Source organism: Tamandua tetradactyla, chromosome 7 (assembly GCF_023851605.1).
Source record: "Tamandua tetradactyla isolate mTamTet1 chromosome 7, mTamTet1.pri, whole genome shotgun sequence".
In the NCBI taxonomy this organism is placed as follows: domain Eukaryota; kingdom Metazoa; phylum Chordata; class Mammalia; order Pilosa; family Myrmecophagidae; genus Tamandua; species Tamandua tetradactyla.
In genome coordinates, this window is record NC_135333.1 from 27,912,448 (window position 1) to 27,940,387 (window position 27,940).

The 27,940-nt window shown below is 51.9% G+C and overlaps 1 protein-coding gene across 1 annotated transcript; it reads left to right on the top strand.

The window, feature by feature from the left end:
- Window positions 1–262: 262 nt before the first annotated feature.
- Window positions 263–10,862, top strand: RASD2 (RASD family member 2). Its single transcript, XM_077167836.1, has 3 exons — window positions 263–370; window positions 4,800–5,079; window positions 8,470–10,862. Exons 2-3 carry the CDS (start codon window positions 4,809–4,811, stop codon window positions 8,997–8,999), a joined length of 801 nt encoding a protein of 266 aa, XP_077023951.1. The 5' UTR covers window positions 263–370; window positions 4,800–4,808; the 3' UTR covers window positions 9,000–10,862.
- Window positions 10,863–27,940: the final 17,078 nt, after the last annotated feature.

Here is a 27,940-nt window from a genome sequence, read left to right on the forward strand (position 1 = left end):
AGTCGCTCCCGCCGTCTGCCTCCCAGCTCCAGAGCCCAAAGGCAGGGGACCCGGGATAGGACGTCCCGGCGCCTCCGGGCACCTGGCTCAGCAGGAGACCCCGGAGTCGGGGCAGGGCAGGGCCGGCGGCGGCGAGCCGGACCTCGCCCGGCACCCGGGCCCCGCCGAGCGCTCGGAGCCCACCCATGGGGCACCGGTTCCCTCCGCCCTCTCGCCCTGCTGCGCCCATCCTGGCGCCCCGAGCCGCGCAGTGGAGGAACCCGGCGCAGTGACCCCGGAGCCACCGCAGACCCTGGGCGGCTCCACGCACCTCCAGGCGCTTCCAGGCAGCCCTCCGAGCCGTGCCAGAGGCCCGGCCCGCCACTCCCAGGTAGGAGAGACACTCCGGCAGAACTGGGGAGCTGGGTGAAGTGGGGCGACCTGGGAGAAAGGTTGGAGGCTCATTGATAAGAGGCTCAGAAATGTTTTACATGTCTAGGGAAAGTTAAGCTGATTGGGCACCTAATGTCTGCCAGGATTTTACTGGCAACTTTACTAATTTAGGGAAAATTAAATTAGTTGAGTGCCTACTATGTGTCAGGCTGGTCCTAGGCCTTTCACTTTGAGAAATTTATTGAGCACTTTCTGTGTGTTAGTTTTGGTGCTAGGAGCTTTCCTTTCAAGAGATACAGAGTATTTTCCTATTAAAATAAATGTGGGGAAACTGAGGCTCAAGAAGGAAGAGGCACTTACCTTCCCCAAACACTCCAGCCCTCTTCCTGGGCCAGTTGCAGTACACACTCCTAGATGCAGAAAGCTGAGATGGGACCAGCTGGTAGGGCCCACCCCAGCCCAGCCCACCCCAACTCTGGCCAGTGCCCCTTCTGAGAATGGAAGATAAGGAGTCCATTTCTTGTCCCGAACTCCCTGAGGTTTTCTCTGGGTTGGTGCAAGGAGTGAGTTTCCTGGGCGATTCCCTTCCCAGGAAGAATTTCCTTTGCTCACCTGATCCGAAGGCCCTGAGGCAGTTCTGGGGGCCTCTATCTGCCTCCATCCCCTCACCCCTGGGAGGATGACAAAGCTTGTTCTCCAGGACCTCACAGGGAGGTAGGCAGCTAGGCTGGGAAGGGACAGCCAGCTCAGGAACCTGGCATCAGACAGACCAGTTGGCCAAGTGCCCCCTCCAGGGGCTCCCCCAAGACCTCTGTCTGCACTCTAGTCGTGTCCCACCTGGCTCCTCCAGGCAGCCCCTCGCCTCCAAGAGAAAGTGCCCCAAAGAAAGGAGCTCAGCATCTGTTAACCTTCTTGTGTGCCAGGAACTGTGCCAGCCTCTTGAATTCTCGAGGAACCCTCAGGGCTGATACACCATGTGTTGGTTTGTAGTGTACCCATTTAACAGATGAGTAACCTGAGCCCCAGTAGCCCGAGTTATTTGCCCAAGGTTGCTGGTTGGTCCAATGCCTGCCTGCTTTTTACTGCCCTGAGCTGCCTGGGGGCTTTGCAAAGGCCTCAGGACTCCCCTTGGAGTAAGCAATGGAAGCGCGAAGATGCTGGCTATGCACTGATAGGGGAGGCTTGAGGTGCGTGTGTGTTGGAGTGAGAGGGGAGGGGTGGGCAGTGCAGCCAAAGCAAGATCTGTCACACATTGGAAGGAGGAAACAGGCAGACCCTCAGCACCTCATCCTGCATTTTTTGTCCCATCCGGTCCCTCCAACATCCAGCCAGGCCCCATGGAGAGGGGTTCAAGGGGGAAGAAGGGTAAATCCACAGATATCTTGGCTGGGAGCTGCTTGGGCAGCATTTGGGTGAGAGCCCTGGGCTGGGCGCCTGCCCCCCAGCTGCCTATAGAGAGAGAGAGAGGGAATGAGAATGTAATATGCCTCAGGGATCATTCTCCTGCCTGCCGCCAGCTGAAGCTTCACTGAGTCAGACTCTGTTTTGAAAAAGTTGCCAGTTTTGGCCAGGGGAGTTATAGGTTTTTATAGAGTTAGGAGCATAGGCTTTGGAGCCAAACAGCCCATTTCTAATTCTAGCCTGGCCAGTCATTTGCTGTGTGAATTGGGGCAAGTGACTCAACCTCCCTGAACTTTAGTGACCCCATCAGTAAATAGGTCGGTGACAGTCCCCTCCTCCTGGGCCTTTTGTGAGGGGTCATTGCCATAAGACGTGCAGATTGCCCAGTACATGGCTGCCTGCCCAGCTGTGGTCACCCTTCCCCCAGGACAACCCTGTCTGTGCTCCAGGGACCTTCTGCCTCCCTGTGGGGGGGTCTGCTGACGGGTACAGTTCTTGCCTTTGGGCACCGTGTTACTAGATGGTCCCTGTTGAATGCCTCTCCTCCCTGGGCCTCTAGGGTTGGATTCTAAACTCTCAAAGGGCCTTGCAAACCATGCCCCCGTCTCTCCTCACTGGCAGAGGATGGGGAATGTGAGCAGGCAGCTGAGGAGCAGAGCTGTGCCCACCGCACCCCCCAGGGCCTCCTCTGGGAGAGGCAGAGGGAAGACAGGTGCACGGGTGGCGGGCGGAGCCCACAGGGGCCCTATCACCTGACATTCAGGTGTTTCACAGCTCCACGTGGCTGAGGCCACGTGAGAATTCAAGTCTTCTCTTAGAGAAGAAGGCCATGGGTTTTTTTTTCTCTTTCTTTGCCCTTCTCTGACACCCTGCCTCTCCTCTCTGATTCTCTTCCTTCTCTCTTCTGCTTGACCAGGGCAAGGTACTTACTTAATTCTCTGTGCCTCACTTTCATCATCTGTAAATGGGAGATAATACCATATGCCCCCTGGATTTACTGAAAAGACGAAGCAAGTTAATGTGTGTTCATCCCTTTGGACAGTGACTGGCATATAGGAAGTGCAGAATAGATGTCATTATTATATACGGGGCCTACTTAGCACAGCTCATGGCACATGGCAAGGGCTTGGTTAATGCTCATTGTCACCAGGCTCCAGGCCTACGGCTGTGATGCGGCGAGCTCACCCATGGGCACACCTCTTTCCAACTCGGCATTCATTGAGTTCCTGTGAGTGGCTTGAAATCGGCCACCAGGGAAGTGTTTATACAAAGGAAATTGACAAGGGCTATCAATTGGGACTTTTTAAATGGTATTATCGAGACCCAGTTGTATCAGTGCACAACTGCCTAGGGGCTCTCAGCTGGGCGGGGCTCGCCTCGGGACCCAGAACAGAATGTTTACCAGCAGACTCACACACCGGAGGTCTCTCCATCCCGAGTGACCATCTCAAACTCTTTTAGCACCCTGGCAGAATGTTGGAGAGCACCATGGAGTAAATGGGTGAGGCAACTCAAGGCTCCTGGCTTGGAACATCCATCTGCATGGAGGAAGTCGAGATTGTAGCAAGCACCTATAGTCCCTTTGTGCAAATTGAAAAAAAAAGGTGCCTTTTCTGAGCACATGAAGTACACCGATGACTCTGGGCTGATGCAGCCTGCACTTGCCCACCCAGAAGGTGTCTTTGTGCAGTGCTCAGCCTGCACACCATCCTGCCTGACTGCTGAGGGTTGACGGGATGGGTAACTGAGCAGGCCTGTACCCATTTGCAGTTCCAAGGTTGGGAAGTACTGCTCTAAAGAGGGAGAGAGAATCCTGCCAGGGTGGGGGTATCAGGGAAGCCTTCACAGAGGAGGTAGCATTTGAGCCAGGCCCTGCAACATAAGGGAGGGAAAGAGGCTGTTCTGAGAAAGCAAAGGACAGGTGGTAGAACTCAGCAGAACTCAAAGTAACTAGAGTGGCTGGTGATCAAGGGGTTTCTGGTGGGCCCTGAAATAGGAAAGTAGGGTGAATGACCTTTGGGGTGGGCCTGATGGAAGTCCGTGGGATTTTACTCATCTCCATTTGGAGTTTGGAGCTTGGATCCATTTCAGCCTCCTCCATGAGGCCAGGAGTCTCCCATGGAAAGTTCTGGATTTCCCCAGAACCATAGACCCTTGGAGTTGTAAGGAACCTGGAGTCACCCTTGGGTCATTCCCCTGCCCATGTGCCTGGCCATCTCAGACACGTGAGCTCCAACCTTTTTGTAAAGCTCTGGAAGTGGTGGGAAGGCACAGGTGTGTGTCTCTTGCCGGTTAAGCCTTGTGGTAGGAAGGTCCTTCCTCTATTTACAGCCCTCCTGCTCCCCAGGTCTGGAGTATGAAAATCATCCAGGCAGGACATGGAGAGGTTTGTGGGTGAGCAGTGGGGGGCAGGGAGCCCTCCAAATGCATATGGTTCTAAGGTGAACCCCCAAGGGAGCTCCAGGAAGGACCCGGGCACTGGGTTTGGAAACTGAGGCCTGACAGAGCTTTTCCTTTCTTCCCGGGTGGGCAGAAGTACACAGCACCCCTTCATTTAAGACATTCTCTCTGGTACTTTCCCTGTGTCATATCCTGGATTCACAGGCTCCTAGGAGGCCGGAGGATGAACCAAGGAAAGGATGGATTGTAAGGAGAGTTAACATTTTTGGAGATCTCACCCTGTGATGAGCCCTTTCCAACCACTCCATGAGATGGGTTCATTTTATAGATGAGAAATGCCTAAGCTACGTGCCCAAGACCAATATCTAATTAGTGGTTAAGCAAGGATTCAAATCCAGCAGTCAGATGGGTGAATAAACGGAGGGGTGAATGAGTGAGTGAATGAATGAATGAAGGAGTAAAGAAACAAGACTGCACAGTCCCTCAGAGGGAATCTAGTCCCACATTCCCATTGTGCTCATGGGAAACCAAGACCTCGGGAGGGGCTGCAGAGGAGGCCGCGGGCTGTGGGAAGGGCAGGGGTGGGGGGGTCCTCCTGACGCACGCGCCCCTGCCTCTCTGCGCAGCCCCGAGCCATGATGAAGACCTTGTCCAGCGGGAACTGCGCGCTCAGCGTGCCCGCCAAGAACTCGTACCGCATGGTGGTGCTGGGCGCCTCGCGCGTGGGCAAGAGCTCCATCGTCTCTCGCTTCCTCAACGGCCGCTTCGAGGACCAGTACACACCCACCATCGAGGACTTCCACCGCAAGGTCTACAACATCCGCGGCGACATGTACCAGCTCGACATCCTGGACACCTCGGGCAACCACCCCTTCCCCGCCATGCGCAGGCTCTCCATCCTCACCGGTGAGGCCCGGGCTCCGTGGGGTGGGATGGCCCGGCGGCCGCACGGGGCTCTGAGCCCGTGGCTCTGTTTGCTCCCCCACTTTAGAGTTGGCAGTGCACTCTCAAAACTCATGACAAGCCCCCCACCCCTTGCACAGTGCGGAAATGGCAGCTCAGAGAGGTGTTCCCGCACGCCCCATCAAATGATGGAGCCGGGTCCCTGATTACATCCGGTTCCACTCTGGACCGATGTCTCCTGACTGCCACTGCTGCCTTCCAGATCGGGGACTATTCAGATGTAAAGGGGCGCATTCTTTTCCAGGGAATAGGACAGTGTCGAGGAGCCCACGATCAGCCCTTAGTCTCTGGACTCAGGTCTCAGAGAGGTAAAGGCAGCAGCCCGGGCAGCAATGAGAGAAAGGAAGTCGGGACCCTGCCGAAACGGGCATGGTGAGGGCGATGCCTGATGTTGAGGAAGAGCTCACGCCTGGCCCCATTCTTAGTGCTTGGCTTGTGTTTATTTAATCCTTACAGCTACCCTAGAGATAGGCATTTGTACCCGTTTTACAAGGGGAGAAACTGAAGCCCAGAGAGGTTGAGTAACTCTCTCGAGATGGTAACGGCTAGTATGCTTTCCGCTCTAGCTCTCCCTCAATATCTCGGCCCTGCTGGGAGTGGAGGGCCAGGGGAAGGGGTTGTCAACAATTAGGGACACGTGGAAACGCAGGATTGGGACACGATTGCATCATTCAGGCCTTGTAGGATGGCCCAGAAACTGATCCATCTGGGTGCGAATCCTGGTTCTGTTGCATCCTGGTTCTACCACTCTGGGCAAGTGACTTAACCTCTGTTTGCCACAGTTTTCTCATCTGTAAAATTAGCATCATATTTGCACCTCTCTTAAAGGTCACTGTGAGAATTCAATGAGCTGTTAGATGCAAAGTGCTGGGTGAGGGGGTAGTAAGTGCTCCATAAACATTGTTTTAAATCGAGTCAGCATTTTTGTGTGCCTGCCTGAGTCCTTTCCCAGGCTTCCTCTTCCAGGCTGTACTTGCTGACCAGCTAAGCCGGATTGCGCTCATATCCTCCTGGCCCCTATTTTTTTTTGGAGGGGAGCGCACAGATTAAGAAGCCCTGGGTTCAAATCCTGACTCCACATTTGGTACCTTGGCTGTGTGAACAGAGGCCGGTTGTGAATCCTCTCTGAATCCCAGCCTCCCCAGCTGCAGAGTGGACATAACCTTCCTTTAATCCCAGCAGTGCAGGTGTGGCGGGTAGTACATGGATGTCAGTCCTTCCTGTGTTGCAGAGGGACCTGGGTGCCCACTGATATAAACGGCTAATGTCAGAGGGAGGGAGAGAGGAGATGTGGACAGGGATCGTGCACTTATTTTAAATTATTTTTAATTAACCAAATAATACATGAACACACTCCTTTAAACATTGTGGATAAGGCGAAAGCCCCTTTGACCAGTGTCCCCAATCCTAAACTCCTGCCTCTTCCCCAGAGGTGGCTGCCCCACTGGTTTGGTATGGACTCTTCTGGACATTCCACAAATACACTGACATTATATCTGTATCCCCATAATAGAGAGTATTTTTGCCTGTTTTTTTTTTCATGCATATGTCATTCTGAGCACATTCCTCTGCTTCTTGCACCCGTGCCTCATTTTCCAAACCTTTGCTGGTGCACAGGGAATTCTAAAAGCCATTAATCCTGCTGCCAACTCTCTTTCCAGCTGCTGGCCGGGCCAGTCTCTGATGCTTGGCATCACAGTCTTGCATTTGAATATGTTGAGGCTGTCGAGTCCTCAGAGGCCCAGGATTAGCCTAACGGGACAGGACTTGGCAGCCCAAGCAGAAGCAGTTGCCTGGCTGACGCTGCCTTGCAAGTGCCTTTCAAAACAGCCCCAATGTAATGCATTCCTTCCCATCCATTCACCAGCATTAGTGAACACCCACTACGCGCCAGGCCCTGGGACACAAGGATGAGGAGCGTCTGGAAGCTCTCCCCTGCACCAGAGCTCGCTGCTCCGAGCACACATTTAACCAGAGTCTGGGACCGAATGTGGCTGTGCTGTTATGAGGAGACAAACTGTGTGTCCTGAGGGTATAGAGGAAGGAGGCAACAATTGTGCAATAAGTTGGAATTGCTTGATTCTCCTCTCGAGAACTGGGGCCAGTCACTGACTCCCCTGAGCCTCTTCTGAAAAATGGGAATCATGATATCCATACTATGGGGTTGAGCAGAAGTCAGGAAGGTGTGCTGAGAATGAGACTATAGCCTTGCAGTCAAGCTTAGGGTTGGATGCAGGCATCACGCACCATCTCTCCTGTCTCTAGGCACCCCTGCCCCTTCCACATTAACCCCTAGTTCAAATTCAGAAACCTTTCTTAAGGGATACAGTGCATTCCAGTAGAAATGGTAGACCTTGGAGGCAGACCTTCTCCTGTTCATTCCATGATTTATTCAAGAAACAGAGCACTTACTGTGTGCTGATGCCATGCTAGGCAAGGGCAGAGTCAGGTCCGAATCTCAGCCCAGCCACCTTGAAGCTGTGTGACCGTGGGCAAGTTGCTTGCTCTTTCTGAGCCTCGGTTTGTTCACCTGTAATATTCAGGTTATATTAAGATTGCCTTCCTTTTGGAGGTTTTGTGGGGAGTCCATGAAACAGTGGACATGGAGCCCCACTGCTTGGTGCACAACAGGTAGTTATTCTCACTGTCCTTCCTGACACTGAAGACTTTTGACACTATCGAGGATTGTGGAGCACTTTCCGCCTGCCAGTACCCAGTGCTCCCCATTTGTTATCTTGTGGGACCCTCAAACTAATAAAATAAAATTTCTTCTGCAGAGGACAGATGGGAAAACTGAGGCTTAGAGAAGCTGCCTGACCCACTTGAGGTCGCATGGCTCATAAGTGGAGGAGGCAGGATTCAAACCCAGCACCCTCCGACCACACAGTGGCACGGACATTGCGTCGGGTGCTGTTCCAGCTCCTGGGGTGGGGCACTGACAAGACAGGCGAGACCCCCACCCTCGCAGAAATTACATTTATTATATTCTAACGCCTTCCACTCGTGCCCAGAAGCCCCATCTCCAGCTCCGTGGAGAAATTTAAAGCAAATTAACCATTTGAACCAGGCTTGGCCCACTAATTAGCTGTATGACTTCATGACAAGTGATTTCCCTCTTCTGAGCCTCAGTTTCCTGTTGGGAAAATGGGGAGAATCTAGTAGCCAACCCCAGAGGGGCTGCGAGGGCAGGTGAGCTGTTCCGTGTGAAGGACACGGCAGCCCCATAAGCAGAAGGCGTGGTCCCCGCTATTCGGTCGGGTGGGGGGAGCGGCCGGCGAGGGAAGGGGGGAAGCCCGGCCTCGTGCACGCTGACCCCGCCCTCCCTCCCCGCAGGCGACGTCTTCATCCTGGTGTTCAGCCTGGATAACCGGGAGTCCTTTGACGAGGTCAAGCGCCTCCAGCAGCAGATCCTGGAGGTCAAGTCCTGCCTAAAGAACAAGACCAAGGAGGCGGCACAGCTGCCCATGGTCATCTGCGGCAACAAGAACGACCACGGCGAGCTCTGCCGCCAGGTGCCCGCCACCGAGGCCGAGCTGCTGGTGTCGGGCGACGAGAACTGCGCCTACTTCGAAGTGTCGGCTAAGAAGAACACCAACGTGGACGAGATGTTCTACGTCCTCTTCAGCATGGCCAAGCTGCCGCACGAGATGAGCCCGGCCCTGCACCGCAAGATCTCCGTGCAGTACGGCGACGCCTTCCACCCCAGGCCCTTCTGCATGCGCCGCGTCAAGGAGACGGACGCCTACGGCATGGTCTCGCCCTTCGCCCGCCGCCCCAGCGTTAACAGTGACCTCAAGTACATCAAGGCCAAGGTCCTTCGGGAGGGCCAGGCCCGTGAGAGGGACAAATGCAGCATCCAGTGAGCAGAGGGGCGCCGGGGCGGGTCCTGGGCCCTGCCTTAAGGGAGGTGGCCCCAGACACCTGCTGCCCGCACCCCCCACCCCCTGAAGCCATCTTGTTCACCAACTGAAGGACCTCAGCCGCTGCCCTCTGTACATTCTCCTGCCTTCCTGCTCCTTCCCTCTGTTTATTCTTTTTCCCTTGGCTTGCCCACGGTTCCAACTCCTCAGTAGAGTGTGTCTCTGCAGAGCAGATGAGGTTGGGAGATCTCTGCTCTTATGCGGAGACTCAGCTTGGAGAGTGGGGTGGAAGAAGCACTGATGCCAGAGGGGCCAGGGTGCCTGCATCTGACTGAGTCTTCTGGAGCAGGGCGCACGATGGAAACGACCCCCCAGAACCAGTGGGAGAGACCTGTGTCCTCCTGGTGTAAGACCCTGCTTGGTTTAGGGGAGAGGCCCCCTCCCTACCCCAATAGTGAAACCCCAGCCCTCTGGCTCAGCTTTCTGCCCCCTCCCCCAAGTTGTCCCCCAGCTGACCCTAACATTGAGCCATGGCGTCTGCGTGTTTGAAATGGAGGGTGGTCATCTCCTAGACCATGTCCACGTCCTCAGCCTCTTCCCCCAGTCTCCTCTCGTCTGATGATTGTGCTTTTTTGTTGACGTAGTTGCTCTCGTATCATGTGTAGTGGTAGAAATGGATATCATTGTACTGTAAAAACCTAAGGACCCTTCCTTGGCCAGGCCTCCGCCTAATTCAGAGCCACTGCCTTCCCTGGGGGCACCTTCCTCCCTGCTCCCTGAGAGCCTGTCTAAACACTGACCTCTGTACAAGCTTTCCAGTTTACAGAACACTTGCACAAGCCTAGGGTAGTAGGCAGGGCAGGGCTACTTCTCCTTCATGTGCCCATTTCACAGAGGAGGAAACTGAGAGAGGAAACCAATGTGCTCAGTCCCTCTCCCCAACACCCTCCCTAGCTTGGTGCCATCCTTTACAGTGCTTGCTTCTCAAGCACTGAGCTAACACCTGCTGGGTGCTGGGCCCATTACAAAGAGGGTGAATGGGTACACTTTATGTCCTCAAGGCCTGACCCATTCCCCTTCACTCACACCTGGCCTCCACTCTCTCCTACTGCCCCACAGCCTTCTGCACACATAGCCGTTAGCAGGAGCAAAGGAGCAGCTGGGAGCAGAGCTGAGCCTTGAAGAGGTCAGGCAGAAGGGCTCAGGGGGGTTCTTTTCCTTATGCCAGGATTGGTCTGTGCTGGGGCCCTCTTCACAGCCAGGCATGGTGGGATTTTAACTGTAGATCCAAAGACCCCTGCATAATGGGCACTTCAATACATTTTTACTTTAATCTCCTTAAAAATGACATTTAGGACCACCAGTCTTTTAGCGGTTGTCTAGTGAGTCTCTCCGAAGCCCAGAGAGGGTAAGTAACTTGGCACAGGCCATACAGCAAGCCCCTGAGGGCAGAAGCAGGGTTGGTCTGGGCATTCGGTATACACCACCACGTGCCCCATCTCCTGGGGCCTCATATGCCTGACCTTGTCCCTGAATTGGCCCGTCAGGGCTCCTGTGGATGCTGTGTACCCTGAACCCCTGTATATACACATCCACACACATGAACACACAATACACACACGCCTCACACCATCTCTGAATACCCCATCCCCATTCTGACCTCTGCTGTGTCCCTGTCTCCATATCCATCGCTTCAGCAGCAGCTCAGACCCCGCTTCTTTTCCCCCCACCCTCTACCCAGCCTGAGCCCTCTAACCAGACCAGGTACCTCGACCAAGACAGGTGTGTGGTCTGGCCTCACCCTGTCACACCCCGCTGCCCCGGTATCTCTCTGTACACTAGCAATTAAAGTGGGTTTGTTTCTAAGCCGTGTCCTCGACCACATGTATTCTCTGTATTTCCAAGAGCAGGTCCGCCTCTCCCTTCCCCACCTAAGGTGGTCTTTCCCTCCCCAAAATATGCCACCTGGTGCCCTGCCTTGTCAGCGTGGAGTCAGTCTTCACTTTTAAATGGGGGTGTGGGAGAGAAAGGGACTCGCACCCCAAGCTAGGAGGCTGGGCCCCTCCCAACCCTGCCTTCGGGGTCCTCCAGGTTGTATACTGAGCTGTTTGTTCCTCTGGAGGCGCAGCCCGGTGAGATCACATGTGACCCGTGAGCCCTGGGGTGGGGACATCACGTGTCTGAGTTCTGTGTGAGGTTCCTATAGAGCAATGATTTTGCCCAAGGGAACATTTGACAGTGTCTGGAGACATTTTTGATCGTCAGGACTGTAGGGGTGGATGCTACTGGCACCTGGTGGATAGAACCCAGGGATGCTACGCAGCGTCCTACAGTGCACAGGACACTCCCCGCCCCCTGCAAAATAACTGTCCGGCCCCTAATGTCTATGGTGGGCAGCTTCACACAGACTCTCAACCCGTGAGGTCAGGACACGGCCACCCCAGTGTGTGGTTGATGACGTATGACTTTTTTGGACCGTGCTCAATAAACATTGGACAACTGGACTGTGACCTCCTGGAAATGAGACCGTCTGGTGAGGGGTGGGGCAGGGAGTGTGCGGGGAGGGCAGTGGGGGTAGAGGAAGGAGGGTTCTCCCCAGGCAGCATCAAATGGGCAGCTTTGGCCTGAGAGGTCCTCCCCGAGCAGAGCAGGGGAAGGGGAACCTGCCCGGCGCAAGCTGTGATTCGCACATCGTGGCCAGCCGGCTTCCCACCACTCGGTGAGGAGGTACCCCTGGCCGTCAGATTCAGGAGTCCGACTCAGCCCAGTTACCTGTCCAGGATGGCTCAGCTGACTACGTGGCAGGAAACCAAAGACCATGCTTTCTCCACGTGCGTAAGGAAGGGATTTTGCATCTGGGAGATAGGGATGGAACTGTGTTTTTGGTCATTCTGCAAATGCAACTGAACATAATTAGGTGCTAGGCCTGGAGAGGGGGCTTCAGAGAAGAATGGGACAGGATGCTTGCTGGGAGCTCACGATCTCAGAGAAGCATCCTCTGCACCCAGTTCCTGGAAACAAGGTGAACCAGGCTGGGCTCAAGGCTGGGGCGTGGGAGGGCACCGGGAGAGCTCCCAACCTCTGCTGAGCAGGGAGCCTAGCTCCCCTCCAATCCTGCGCCCACACCAGCCACAGGATGCCTGTGTGGGAGGCATGTCATGGTGATGCTTTCTCAGTCCTGGTTCTTAGAATGTGAAGCACGAAGGTGAACACTCCCCTTCTGCATCACGGGCCAGCACTGCCCCATGAGAAGGGTTAAACAGGAGACAGCTGGGGGCCCTGAGCCACCTTCCACGATACCTAGGAGCCTGGGCCCACGTCTGCTCCCTCTATGGGACGTCCTCTCCCAGGGCCTTGGTTTCTCCACCTGTAAATGGAAGGTGAGGAAAAGGAGGGCAGCTGGAACAAATAACACAGGAACAGCCCCTTGCAGACTCGACATTCTCTACAAGAAGGAATTAGCATTCCTGTTACATAATCCACAGCATTCCGATCATTACTAAACTGAACACACTCGCTCCAGCCCCAGCCCCACTCCCACTGCCTACATCCCACAGGCTCACCCTGGAGTGGGGTTAACAAGCAGGGCTCTGCGGTGGGGTAAAGGCTTCACCGACAAAAGTCTCTTCTCGGCCCTGAGGTAGGAGGCAGAATAAAATTACTGGAAAATTCCCCTCCCAGTGAGACCATTCAGAGACAAGCCCAGGAGAGCCAGCTTTATTCCCCCGATGCTAGGAAGGAAACATTGGGGATCTGATTACAGGGAATTCTGCACTGTGAACTCCGAGGACTTGTTCTGTTCCGCCTCCCTGAACCTGTCACTCACTCAAAAGGAAAACTTCGGTCTGTGTCATGGCTTGGTGAGGGATGAAGAGAGGGCTGCCAGGGGCTCAGCGGCAAAAGCTGCTGGAAACTGGGGGACGAGAAAGAGAGCTGGCCTTTGCTGAAGACCTCAGTGCCCCAAGCACTGGCTAAGCCTTTGACCGGCATCTTCTCACTGGGTCCTCACAGCAAAGCTATGTGGATGCCTTTTCACATGAATGTCTTTTCATACACAAGGGAAATGAGGCTCAGAGAGGTAAAGTTGTTTGCCAAAGTTGCACAGCTCATAAGTGGCCAAGCTGGACTAGAATCCACATCTGATTCCAAAGCATGTTTTCAGAGGCCGGGAGTTCAAGTGCCACATCTGAAGGTGACGCAGAGAACTCATGCAGCTGTAAGGGTAGACTGGGCTCTACTGCCCAAACCTAAAAAAAAGGCTAAGTCACTGTAACTAGAGGACTTGGCTTCTTTTTCATGGAAGTGGCTGAGATGAGTGTGTGAGGCCAGAGGGTGGTTCTCACACCTGGTCCTCCAGTCTCCCAGGTTTCTTCCATCCTCAGGCTGCTCTATCTTGAGAACCTGGTCACCATCTGCATGGTGGAAGCCCAGCCACGGCTACCTTCAGGTTTGGCCAGAAGGAAAGGGAAAGAGAGTGAGGATGATGCTGCCCATTGGGGATCGCATGCCTGCAGCTCACTCCCATTGGCAAGGATGATGTCATCCCCTGACTGCACCTGCCAAAGAGAGGGGCTGGGAAATGTGGCCATGGGACACCACATGCAGCCTGATGAATCACAAAGCAACTTTAGTCACCCACTGCTTCTTTTTTTTTGTATGCTGTATGGTGGGGGTCACATGTTATTCTTTCTCCATGTGAGTATCCCATTATTGCAGCACCATTTGTTGGACTTTTTTGTTGTTGTTTGCTTTTTCTTTCTTTTTTGTTTGTTTTTGGGAGGTTCATGGGCTGAGAATCGAACCCGGGTCTCCTGCATGGCAGGCGAGAATTCTACCGCTGAACTACCCTTGCACCCCCCTCCCACTGCTTCTTTAGATCAGCTCTGAAGCCTCTTTTTCTCCCTGTCTCTGGAGAAAAACTTGAAAAAAGCCATTAATGTTTTCATCTCTCTCTTAGAAAATACACTCGGCATTTTAAGTAGTAAATAGTCTCAATTATGTAATTAAAAATCCTTGACCCATGTGATAATTGGCATTTCAGTCTTCCTTCAAAGAAAAGACCCTCCTTTCCCCAGTCGTGTTCGACTGCACCCAGAGAATCTGGAACTGGGGAAGAGAAGGGTGGTCAGGTCCTCTTTTGCCACTCACCGTCCGCCCCTTTAGCTCCCTTCAATTTCCCTCCCCTCCACTGTTAAAGGTGGGAGTGGTAGTGGAGGGAGGGGGTCAGGGAGCAAGGAAGTTGTGACTTGGCTGATGCTATGGTAAAATGGCTGCTCTGGTATTGGGATAGATGGTGTCATGCCCTCAGCGGGGCAAATCTCAACAGTGGCATCACACTTCCACGGGACATTATGTAGATTCTTCAGAGACCACCATCCACCGTTGCTAGGACTCTCTCACCTGCAGTCCTCTTGATGGGATTCCATGCAGCCCCTAGACGCCTTCAGTCCTCTCTGCTCAAGCCCTTCATCCCTCTGGATATTCAAAGGGATATTGAAAAGGACTAAGACATCCCACACCAGCTTATCCTCATTGTCATCCCACTCTTGGTCTGTATGAGGCTCACGTGCTTTGCCTCAGCCAGTTCTAAGAGGATAAGCTGACCTGAGTTCTGTCGGGGCCTTTAGCATCAACCCAGCCAGTTCTATCTACCATTAGATTTACCAGGCAGAAGACAGCAGTGGTCCACGGAGCCCCTCAGCTACGGGGCACACACACCAAGCACTCTCATAGCACAGCAGGAACACTACAAAAATTCTTGTTCCCAAGAAATCCTCTAACAGCTGACTCTTTCATATCTTTGACATAGGTGAAAGGGACGAGAGTCATATAGCTGCTTCTCAGCCACATCCTTCGAAAATTTGGCTGTTGGTCTGGCAGCTTGCTTTGGAATCTGAGATCGATCTTCTTAGAGTCTCAGCCAAAATGGAAGGGACAGGATGAGGCTCAGCTACCAGGTCGAAGGGGGCTGGGGATGGCACTCAGGGAGGGACCTCAGCCTCATCTGGGAAATGGAACACTGAACCAGATTGTGAGTCAGCACCCAGGGGAAGGACTGGGTCCTGGCCACACCTCCTAAGGTGCCTCGTACACAAGAGACACAGAGCGTGATAACTTTTTGTGACAGAGACTCTGGACAGAGACCACCTTGGTACAAATCTCACCTCTGCCACTTGCCAGCTGGGTGTCCTTAAACAAGTAACCTTTTGTATTAGTCAACTATCATTGCAATAATGCTGTGTAACAAATCACCCCCAAATTCAATGGCTCACAGCAGCAAATATTTTTTTCTTACGCTCTTGGATTTGTAGTTGTCGATTACAGTTGCAGTGGTCTCAACCTCAGTTCCAAAACTGACCCTGTCTTTACATAAACTTTTGATATTTTGTTCTTTGTGGATTTTTTTACATTGATTTTTATTTTTAAAAAATTACACCAAAATACAACCAAGCTTGATTAGTGAGATTTTAGGTGTCCCCTTAAATTTTGTGCCTTCAAGCTATGGGTTGGGGTTCAGGTCAGTGCCACATGTTTATTCTGGGGCTCAGGCTGAAGGGTTTCCAGCTATGCAGGGCAAGTCCTTCTCATGGAAGATCCCTGGAACACAAGGCGGTGGGTGGAAATGCGTGATGCCTCCTAGGAGCTCTGCCTGAGACTGGCACCCCATCACAGCCACCCATACTTCACTGGCCAAAGCAAGCCACATGGTGAGGGTCTCAGAACACAACAACGAATCAGACATGGCTCCTGCTCCTTAAAGAACCAATAAGCAGCCGACTGCCAGCTAGTCTGTCACATGCTATCATAGGGACTATCGAAGCTCAGAGGAGGGGCCTCTAACCCAGCCTAGGGTGAGGTTCTAGACTACATCTCTGGGGCAGATGATGCTGGAGTTGAATTCTAATGGACTGATAAAGCTAATTAGGAGAATGAGAGAGTAGGTAGCTGAGCAGAATGTGTGAAGGACCAGAGGTGAGAGATGCCTGTTGGGAGCTCATGTAGGCAGAGCACAGATCCTAAATACCCAGCTGCCACAGGGCACTTGCACTTACTGTTCTCTTTGCCTCATGTGCTTCCTCCAGATACCCCAGTGGCTCACTCCCTCACTTCATTCATGTCTCTGCCCAAACATCACCTACTCAGAGAAGCCTCCCCTGCCTTCTCTATCTAAAGTCCCCTCCACCAGTTACTCTCCATCTTCTTCCCCTGCTTTATCCTTCTCGATAGCATTTATCACCACTTGACTTTTTATAATGTATTTACTGTACATCTCCTCCAGGAGGATGTGAACTACTCCTTCCAGTGGAGCATAGTGCCTGGCGCACAGTGGGGCTTTGATGAATGTATCATGAGTGGGTAGATGAATGAAGACAGAGATCAGGTGCACCTTTTCAGAAGACCACCCTGGCTGCAGGGTGTGGAGTGGGTCAGAAGGGCATGAGAAGAGGGAGAGAGAGTAAGTGAGAGGCGACTACCATCATCCAGGTGGGAGCTGGGGTGGATGGCAGCAGAGACACAGCGTGGGAATTCCAGGGTGCATCTGCGGGCTTAGAACTGAAGGCCGGGGCCTCAGAGATGGTGGTCAGGGTTGCCAGTTGAGCAGCTTTGGTGCCTGTCACCAAAATGGGGGCTCCAGAGGCAGGGGTGGTTCAGGTTGGAAGGCCACGTGTGCTGGGGAACAAGATGGAGAAGGCAAGTTTAGTTTGGGTTGCGTGGGGGTTGAGGAGCTCCTGGAACCCTCAAGGGCAGCTATGTAGAAGGAGCCTGGATGGGAGAGTCTGAAGCTTAGGGGAGGAGACTGGGCGAGAGCAACTGGTCTGGACATTGGGTCAGTGAGAAGAGGGTCCTGAAAAATACTATCGGTTAGGGAAACACGGAGGGCAGGGAGATGGAGAGGGAAGAAAGGAGAAGTAATCAGAAAACCAGAGTGTGGGGTCATGGAAGCCAAGGGAACAGCTAATCTGGAGAAGTAAATGGTCTCCGTGTCAGAAGGTCCCGAGAAGGAGGCTGAAGAGTTGGAGCCAAGCAAGCCCAAGGAGTGACGAAGAGAGTAGAATGAATTCTTGGGGGCCGGGGGCAAACAGCAAGGCCAGGTTCTCTTTCTTTCAAGTTTTTTTTAATAAGCCTGACTGTGAAACAGAAGACAGGCACTTCGCAAAGCTAGAGGGGTTCAAGAAGGCTGGTATTATTTTTCTTGAAAATGAGAGACTTGAACATGTTGAAAGGCTGCAGAGAAAGACCCAGAAGAGAAGGAAGATGCCGGCACGGGAGACGGGAGACGAGGAATTATGGGAGAGGGGTCTCTGGGAACACAGCAGGGGCTGGGGCCCGGGGTAAAGGGATTGGCTTCAGGCCAGAGAAATGGACACTCCCAAGGGGTGGGGGGGATGGAGAGCATGAGCTCCGGGTAAGCTTTTGTCCTGCCTTCCAAGGCCATCAGCTTCCTGAAGTTAACTGCCTGCTGGGGACGGAGGCAGGCCCCCGAGGGAGAACATTCTCAGCTCTCTAATGTCTTTACAAGAAATTAAACTTGAAGTAGAAAAGCCCAATTCAATTTTATCCAAAATGAGAAATGAGCGGAAATGATGACCGCAGTCCAGAGAGACAGAGGTGCCAGGTGGGGAGGGGGTTGGAATTTCACATAGACAGCTAAAAGGAGGAAGCCTGTTTGGCATTGAATATTCATTCCACACACACTCCCCAGGCCCAGGCCCCCCGCCCCACCCCCTGTGCTGGGTGCTGGAGACAGATGAGTCAGCATTGTAGGACGCCTATGGGGGATGGACAGTGCTGCTATTCGGGGGGTAATTGCTAACAACGGTGGGAAAGGTTTTTTCAGAGGAGGTGATGGTTTTAGCAGCCTCTTAAGGATTTGTAGGATTTCAGCAGGAAGAAATTGCTGGAGGTGGGATCATATTATTCTCCTTAATATAAGTGTAATTATACTTAATATAAAAGTTCTTAGCTCTGTGCCTGGTGCACCATCGGCTCTCAATTTAGAGGAGCCTTTAAAATATCATTATAAATCGGTTTCACACGTTTATAAGTTTGACGCCACAAAACTACCCCCCACCCCCCGATGATTTTTCTGATACTTACAATCACTGTGGGTCCTTGATATTCACAAGAAATAAGACAAGAGACTTCAAAGAATCCCAAACTGGGAAATACCCCCTCCAGCATAAAATATCCCCCTAAAAAGGAACAAAATGCAACTGGGAATGTTAACTGCCATCTTAGAGGTTTAATGATTATAAAGATAAGAATGAAGCAGTTTCTAAAGCTATAAATGTGTCTCTGCCACTCATCAACCTTGCCGGAAGCATCCTCTCTCATTTCAGCTGCTCTCTGTGCTCCAGCCGGGCAGCAAAAAAGCTTTTCCCTGTTTCCACTGAGAACAGCATGTGGAGGACTCATTCAGCATCGCAAATTTAAGCCACGACTGAAATCGACCCTCCATGCTTCAATTCACTCTCAGTTTCTGTCTTTCAGACCGACAGCCAATAATTTCTCAGACGTCTTTTTTTTTTCTTTCCACCACTTGCACCAGCAATTGGAATTCTTTGGGGGCCATTTTCTAGAAAGAACCAAAAATTTATTGCTGGAAGGTCAGCTAGGCTCACTCACTAGCTCCATTTCATGAACACTTTATTTAAATAATTACAAGCCACGGCACTTCAGATCCCTTGAAATGAGCCAAAATAGTACGCTCAACTCTTGAACGTCCTGGCTTTTCAATTCCCCTCCCCTCTTAGGAATATAGCCTTAAAATCTCCTGATGTTTCATGTCAACTGAATTGCAGGCACACATGCATGTACTCACACAATCCAGGTGCACACACGCTCACGCACACATAAGCACACGCAGGGACCTGCATCCATGCTCACGAGGAGCATGGATGTGTGCGTGTGCACATAAACACACATTGCATATAGGCTTACCCAGGTATGCACTCACACACACTTGCATGCACTCACACACACTTGCATGCACTCACACACACTTGCATGCACACACACAGACATGCACATGCACAATCACACAGTGTCGTGCACACACAGGTACACAAAGCATTCACAGCCATGAGATGCTCACACACAGACATACAAATGCATGCACACCTGCACACACACAGCACACGCACATGTCCAGGCACATCTTACCCCTCATGCACATATGCATACACCACATGCATGGCTTGCACAGGCCAGCAGGTACGGGACATGCGTGCACTCAGCCAAGAGCAAGCCCGAAGCAGGAGGAGGGGCTGGTGGACAGGGAAGGTAGACACATCATTCTTCCCCCTCTATTCCAAATGACTTCTCTTCCTTGGCACAAACTTTTGCTTTGGTATCTTTTGTTATTTTTTTAGATCACAAAGACATGGGACTGGAACCAAATCCCTGGGTTTTACATATGGGGGATGTAATTTCAAGCAATGAATCTGCTTGAATGAAATGACATATCAAAAGAAGAACTTGGGGTTTTCTTGGATTCTGCAGTCCTCACCTGCACCCCCTCCTCCCTCTCCACCTCCTCGCCCTGCTTTTCCAGCAGCAAAGAGGCAGCACCTTGAAGGGAAGCACGCTAGGCTAGAAGCCTGGAGTCTTGCTTCTAACTGCAGCGCTCACTCTTCATTTACTGTGTGACCCTGAACAATTCCCTCTCGCTCTTTGGTGGTTCCAACTCAAACATTTTAAGGTTCAGTTATCCCCACATAACAGGTAGAGAAGCTGCGACCCAGGGAAGTTAAAAGAATTTTCCTAGGGTCACATAACTAGAACTCAAATGCTGGAACTTCCTGCCCAGAGTCCATTGCCACAGGGCTTCTTAAACTTGAATGTGCTTTTGAATCGCCTGAGGACATTGTTAAAATGCAGACTGTTTCAGTAGGGCTGGGGCAGACCTGGGGTGCTGCTGCTGCTGCTGCTGTTGCTGGGCAATGATCAAGTCCTCGACAGAAGCGCCTTACTCTCTTCCACACTTCTTAAATGCATGTGTGTTGGTGGCCGGAGGAGGGGGTGGGCATGGGGGGTGCTGCTGAGGTTTGGCTCCCGGACATGGAACCCTCACCACTTGCTGGGACAGTGCTGATGTCTTCTTCTCCCAAAGCTGCCTCTCCCTTTCTCTTTGACGCTGCCCCCCCCCCTTTCCCACCATGTCCTCCTCATCCCTGACCCCACCTGCGGGCTGTGGGAATGGCAGTGGGCGGGAGAAGATCTGTATTCCACAAGGCTCTGAACTCCTGACCGCCTGGCACGCCTGGAGCAAGTCTCTTCTTTCTGAACCTCAGTTTCCCCCCATGTACAAAGAAGGGATTTGATGTGTTCTCAGCCTGGGCTGCACATCAAAATCATGGGCAGAGCTCTCAGAAAGTATCCTGGCCTCAAAGATTTTAAAAATTGGATGGGGTGGGACCCAGGCATCAGGATTAAAAACAAGCAAAAAAAAATCGCTCAGTTGATTCTAACGGGACACTAGGGTTGAGAACCACAAGTCTGGTCATCATTAAAGGTCAGTTCAGCTCCAACTGTCCATGTGTGGCCCAGACACCTTGCTACCAGATGCAAGGTTAAGGGATTGGTAAAGCCTCGGAAAGATTAGACAAGGCACAATTCCCCCCCACCCCCACCCCCACACTCTTGGAAAAAGCTCTTGAAATGTACGAACATTCAGGATAAAGACCCTGGTTTAGAGTTGAACTTTCTTTTCTTCTGATTGACACTTGATGCATGTTTTAATTAAAGACTCAACCCCACACTTCAATCACCTGCAGACCTCCCCCACCAACGCACCCTCCTACGGGAGGACCGGGAACAGCGTGGGCTGGGGTGGGGGGTGGGGGGGTGGGGTGGCTGGCAGCTGCCGCTGCACATGGTGAGTTAACCCGACATCACGGCCAAACAGGGACCCAATTAGCAGAGCCCCCTCGGCCGCCTCACAGCGGAGCGCAGATGGAACCATGAAAAGGTTTCCTTGCTGCTAGCCGGTAGTACGTCTGTAGAGTCTCGTGGTTTCCATGGTGACCTGTATCTTCCTGCAGCTGACAATGGGGCTCTGTCACCAGCAGGGAGGCTCTTGGTGTCTGAGAAGCCCAGCCTGGAATGGGTCAGACGGAGCCTGTCTAATCTCGGCTTCCTGATGCCTGCTGGTGGCTCAGGGCATATCCTTCCGGCAAGGGATGGTCACACCAGGTAGCCCTGGTCCCACCAGCCCTCCAGACAAGCCGGCACAGAGGCTCAGGTTTAGGAGAACGGGTGCCTCTCTCTGCACTGCTACTGGCCACGAAGGGTGGTGGGTGAGCTGAGGAGTGAGTGAGCGAATTGGAAAGTCCTTGCAACAGTGTCTGGGGCAGACCTAGCAACCTCTGTGTTTTCTCTCATTACTTACAGCCTCCCAGTCCCACACAGCGAGGCAGGCTCCGGTCTCCAAGTTAGAAGAGCATGGCCAGGGTAGTGGTCCTGAGGTTTGGCCTGGAGGATTTCCATCATCCCGAAGCCCAAAGCAGCTGTCCCGGGACCTCTGAGGGTGGGACTCAGGCATCAGCTTATTAAAACACAAAACAAAACAAAACTCTGTCAGTCATTCTGATGATCAGGCAAAATTCAGAACCCACTGAAATCTGCAAGCATTTGCCCTTACAAGTTGATTCAACTGAGTCCTGAGCTCCCAGGTGAGACCCTAAAGTTGGCATGGAATCGGGCAGGGGAAAGGCAGGGGGGAGGGGAACTAACTTTTGCTCAGTACTAGGCACCCTTTGTTGGTTCATTCCATCATTCATTCCACACATTTAATTAAGCTACCATGATGTACCCTGAATTGTGCAAACTGCTGGATTTGAAGCCTGGCCCTTACTAACTCATGGGAAAGGCAGACCATTTAAGGTCTATTATATATATACACCTGTAATCACAATGACAATGGCCTTGAAGTGTGGCCTAAGCAGGCAGGGAAAGCTTCCTGGAAGAAGCGGCATTTCAGTGGAGACCTGAAGTGATGTGGAGGAGTTTGAAAGAGCGGAGCACGCTCCACGTGGAAAAATCCCATATGTGCGGCAGGTCCTGTAGCTGGATCGAGCATGGCACCTTCAAGAAACCAAAGGATGGGCGGCCCGGGTTACGGCTCAGAGAGCGTGGGCTGAGAAGAAGGTGAAGAAGCCTCTGCAGAGCTGGGCAGGCCCCATTCCTGCAGGAGACCACGCAGGCCAGCTGGGGCTTTGCATCTTTATCCAAGCAAGGCAGAGCCCCTAAAGGATTTTAAGCAGGGGAGTGACATGATCAGATTTTGCGATTTAAAAAGGTCTTTCTGGTTGTCGCTGGGGATACTGTCAACCTAAGTCTATCAGACAAAGACCAACCTGAGCCCCAGGGAGATGGAATCACTTGTCAAGACTCCTGAGGCTAGCAAGTAGCAGAGGCAGGACCCTACCCCAGAGTTTTACACTCAAATGGCAGTTCTTTCCCCTGCCAACTCCCACCCTGCCATCCACCTCGTCCCTCCTCCTACTCACCCTCCTCTCAGCTTCCGCAGCCTTTTCCTTCCCACCACTCATTATAGAGTCTGAACTCCCCCTGAGGCCAGGCTCTTAATCCCTGTTTGATGTCATCCTTTCCCAAAGCCACTGTGAGAATATATCTTCATTCTTTGGGGGATGATCTGATTTTTAGAGGCAGCCAAAGGCCATTGGCAACCAGACTTAGGATATAAGTTAGGCGACTGCACTAGTCATCAACTGCTGAGTAACAAATGGTCTCAAACCCTAATGGCTCAAAACAATGATAAACGTTTCTTATCTCACACAGTTTCTGTGGGTCGGGAATCCGGACGCGGCTGGGCTGGGTGATTTAGTCAAGATGTCAGCCAGCGCCACAGTCTTCTGAGAGCTTGACTGGACTGGAGGCCCTGCTTCCAAGATGGCGCCCTCCATAGCTGACCATCAGCACGGGCTGTTGGCAGGAGGCCTCAGCTGCTGGCCACGTGGGGCTCCTCAGGGGCTGCTTGGGGGTCCTCACAACTTGGCAATTGGCTCCTCCCAGAGAGAATAATCCAAGAGAGAGAGCAAGGTGGAAGCCACTGTCTTTCAGGACCTAGCTTCAGAAGTCACACACATCATTTCTGTGCTATCCCATTGGAAATTCAGTGTGGGAGGGGACAAGGCAGCGGTGAGAAAAGCGGGAGACACAGGGGTCTTCGAGGAGCCTCCTGGAGGCTGCCACCACAGCGACCTCTCTGGGAGACGTGGTTAGGGTTCTCAAACTACAGACAGATTGTTTTTCTTGAACATCGATGGAAACTAGCAACCCAAATTCTTGAGGAGATGGACTCAGGGAGTGGCTCAGGAAGTGTGAGTAGCTTCCTGTGTTTCAATTCGGGTCCGCCAGCATTGATTGGGCACCTACTGCATACCAGGTCCACATTCATTGCCTCTTCTCACCCTCCCAAGCACACGCAAGGTAGGCACTTTTTGTCTTCTCAGTTTTACAAATGGGGATTCTGAGGAGCAGTGGGAAAACTGGGTGGGGACCAAGTGCCCTCCACAGCTCAGTGGCCAGGACAAGCTACACTTGGAAGCCAGAGAGAGATGGTCAGGAGGCAGGCTACAGGAGGCAGGCAGCAGAGTCGCTGCTGCTTTCTCTCACAACCCCTGGAAACGGGACGGAGCCATCCCAGCTGCTAGGCAGACCCCCAAGCCCAGCATGGAAGGGGCACCAGCTAGGGTCTGGTGGAACAGAAGCACCCAAATGAGGTCCTTGAGGAGCCTGCTAAAGCTGTGCACGCGGGTCAGCCTCTCGGGCGCAGAGCAGGGCAAAGGTGGGAGGGAGACAGTCCAGAGGGGCAAAAGGAAGATGCCCAATGTGACAGCATGGAAAACACAATGCTGATATAATAGCTAATGTCTGTTAAGCACTTGCTATAAGCTAAACATTCTTCTAAGCATTTGCATGTAGTGTTCATGTGAATTTCACTTTCACAACAACACATTTTATTATGACTCCATTTTACAGATGAGGACACTGAGGCATGGAGAACTTGAGTAACTTGCCCAAGGTCACACAGATGGCTCCCTGACAGGGCTCAGGGCACCTGATCCTGTTTTCATGCCACTCCACAAGTGCATTTACTCCTTAGCTTCTTGGCTTGGCCTCAGTTTGCCCGTGACGATCAGCTTCTCTGGGTCCCCTTCTGATGTAGTAAAAGGCCCTTAACCATGAGTCAGGAGAAGTGGGTTCAAGTCTCACCTCCACTGGACTCTGTGGCCTTGGGTCCGCCACTCCTTCTCCCTGAGCCTCAGTTTCCCCAATTGTAAAGCAAAGGGCTTGACCCGGTCCATCTCTCATATCCCTCCTGGCCTCGAGGCTCTGTGTAAGGTTTGATTCTCCTGCCCTTGCCGTCTCCCCTACCTTCTTCTCCCCAACCCACCCAGCAACCCTCACAGATCATTGGCTGACAGCTTCCTTTTTTTCTACAAAGAGCTTGAGCCTGTGGCTGGGCTCTTTATTCCTACCTCCTGGAAAATGCCAGGGAAGAGACTCTGAACCTGAGGTAAGGGCAGAATGAAAAACACAAAATAACATCACCCCTGGACCGCAGCACTGCCGAAGTGAAGGCATAAGTGGGTTACAGACGCCACTGGGGATCTGCAGCAAAGCTCCCGCCTCCCTGCTTAGCATCTTTGCTTTGAAAACACCGAGCATAAAGAACACGTACACAGAAGGAGTCGGCCACGGATGGAGAAACAGCCGCCAGTTATACCTGCAGCGTTGCCACACATCCTAGCAAGGGCAGGGCAACTTGGGATGCTCAGGAATGAGGGTGTTGGTCCCACAGCACCCATTACCACCACCCACACACCTCAATCCCAAACCAGCTCACCCTATCCTAGCCAGCAGGCCCCAGTCCCGAGGGGAGACAGGACTTGAAAACACCTCGGAGGGAATAAACCAGCTGCTCTAGTTGGGGAAAGGGTGGTTCAACTATATCCTAGCCTATCCTGAGGCTAGGATATAAGTAAGTAAAAGTCAAATAGGGAAAGGAATACCCACTGTCCAAGGGCCTCATTTAGTTGTTCAAGGGCAGAAGAGAGCAGGGAGATTGATGGAAAAAAGAAAGGTGGTGGTGATGGGGGGTGCAGAATTAGTAGCAAATGCAGCTGGGCCCGGAGTGTGGTTAGATGCATGGATTAGTAGCCTCGTCATCGGGTAATTTTCCTGAGAGGCCAGCACCTGGGGGGCATTTGCTTTCCAGCCAGCAGCCAAGGGCACGATTCCAGCCAATGAGCGCTCTAAGTGTCTTGGCACCAGCTCAGAGGAAACGTGTTGTTCCGCTATCAATCACTCCTCCTGGAAGCTGGCACTATCCTGCTCCCAGCCCCTCCGAGCCTCAGCTGTGCTGCCTGTTGCTCCAGCTTCATCAGACGCAGGTGGAACAGCAGCAGAACTGCCCCCTCCCCTCCCCAGGGCACAGACGTCCTTGGCTCTCTGCTGTGTCTTGTGTGACGTGGGGTCAAGGCTGGGATTGTCTTGGCCACCGTGTCCCTCACTGACGATGAAGAAGCTTCTCCTTCTTAGGTCTCTCCACCTCCACTCTTGCCTCCCTGCCCTCGGTTCTTCCCATGGGAGCCAGGATAGGAACTGTAAACCTTCAGGCAGATCACACCTCTCCCCTGATCCTCACCTTCCAAAGGCTTCCCACCCTATCCAGCAAAAAACCCAAATCCCTTCCCAGGACCTCTGAGCTTCTGGCCCCATCTCTGGCCACACTCCCACTTGGGTCTTCTTGCAGTACCTCATCATGTATGCTCACACCTCAGGGCCTTTGCACGTGCTGTCCCTGTTCTTTTTCCAGATACACATACATGCCTTGATCTCTCACTTTATCCAGTCTCTACTAAATGTCACCTATTCAAGAGGTTTTCTCTGGCTACCTTGTCCAAAAGAACAATCCCACTCCCTTCTTCCTGCTTCTCGTTTTCTTCTTTGCACCTATCACACTTTGCAGTTTTATATATATATGCATGCATATGCATATACATACATATACAGTTTATTTTATTTACTTTGTTTATCTGTATCTTCTACATTGTAAATTTCGTGGGGGCAGAAAATTGGTTCTGTTCACTGCCTTATCCCCAGTGCATCTAGCATGGCCTGGCATATGGTAGCCCCTCAAAATGAATGAGAGAAAATTTGGCCCAGAGTTGTTGAAGGCAAGTATTTGAAGAGAGCTCTTGCTGGGTACATGTGCCAGCTCTGCTACCGATTAACTTCACACATATCTCCTCTTAAGTCTTCAGTTACCCTCTCCGCAATGTAGGAGAATCATATGAGATCACTTTTTTTTTAGTATCTTTTTTTTATAAGCGGCAGAACACTGCTTTCAAATGAAAACCTGTGTGTCAACCCAACAGATGAACTGGAGGTGCTCGTGTTGAAGGTGGGGGTCTTGTAATCGTGCCCACTTGTCCCCCTTGCTTCCTCTCACCATCTGCAGCTCAAGAAGGACCAGGGAAGGCTCTTCTGGGAATCGTTTACAATCCAATGGATTGAGGGATCCCTAAACCCCAGCAATAAATGTATTATTGTTCAGCAAGTATTCACCAGCAGCTCTGCCCGCTGATGTTGGGCTTGGCCATGTGACTTGATTTGCCCAAAGAAATGTGGGCCTAAGGGACAACATGACAGTTTCCAGGGGAGGTTTTAAGAGGCATTGCAAGTCTCCCCATCCCTCTTGCACTTCTTCCGTCTTCAGTGAGAACATCCCAGCCCAGACAGCAGCTTTCTTTCAGGTCCTGGAATGGGGGACCCATGGAGCAGAACTGATCCTAGCCTGGCCCTGAGCTGCAGCAGCTGGTCCCTCAACCACTCACCAGCAATGCAAGCAAGAAATAAATACTTCTTGTTGCAAGCCACTTAGACGTTGGAGTTGTTTGTTTTGCAGCATAACAGAGTGAAAACTAATGTAGGTCCCTTCTAGCTTTGATGTAACTTTCTCTCAGCTTCTGGAGGTGGGGTGGTTGGCATTATTTACAGACACAGGGACCTAAATTTGGAAGTTACTTAGCCAGCTTTTTAGCTATTTCCTCTACTTGTGATCCTCCCCCCAAAACACTGCTTTTTTTTTTTTTTTTTTTTTTTTTTTAAAGGAAAGACAGAGAGAAGGAAGGAAGGAAGGAAGAAAGGGAAACATCTTTTAAACATTTTCTTGTATTCTGTTTCTCCGTTTTTGTTACATGGGCTGGGGCCGGGAATCGAACCGAGGTCCTCCGGCATAGCAGGCAAGCACTTTGCCCGCTGAGCCACCGCGGCCCGCCCCAAAACACTGCTTTTGCTCCCTACTCTAATAAATACACAGGTCTCAAAATTTGAGGTTCACTATCTGCATGCATGGTGAAGACATGCTTTTATGGGCATCCAAAGTCATTCATTCATTCACTCCCTCATTCAACCAACATTTATTATACATATATGTGTCTATTCACCTAAATTTGAGTAGAAAGGATCACACAATTTTAAGTTTCTGAGTCGCCACTCAGAAAAAACAACCACAACTAAAAACCCTTTCTAGTAAATGTTAATGGTGTACTTGCTTTTCGAGGGCTACAGAGATGAAAACAAGAGTCTGCCTCCTAGGAATTTAGGATATTACACTCCAGGCAGGAAAAAAAAAAAAAGAGTCTGACATGACTAAACCACCATCAACAACACAAAAAGACCTCCTCATCTCAAATTCAAAAAGCCGCCCATCATCTCTGCTTTGTGAGGCTGTATAATTTCTGAAACTGATGCTGCTTATAGCACATACAAGAACATTTTTGTAACCACAGAACCTATTATCTGGCTTACAAGCAGCTAAAAACATCACCAGCCCATCCTTTTTAGCTGCCTTTACTGAGGCTAATTTGCACAAACATCATTTGGTGAGAGAGCCGTAGTACGCACAGCGG

Excerpts from the sequence above, each read along its gene's own strand:
- RASD2 (XM_077167836.1), top strand. The coding sequence starts at position 4,809 with ATGATGAAGACCTTGTCCAGCGGGAACTGCGCGCTCAGCGTGCCCGCC. Across the intron at positions 5,080-8,469 it reads CAGGCTCTCCATCCTCACCG|GCGACGTCTTCATCCTGGTG; the intron begins GTGAGGCCCGGG and ends CCCTCCCCGCAG.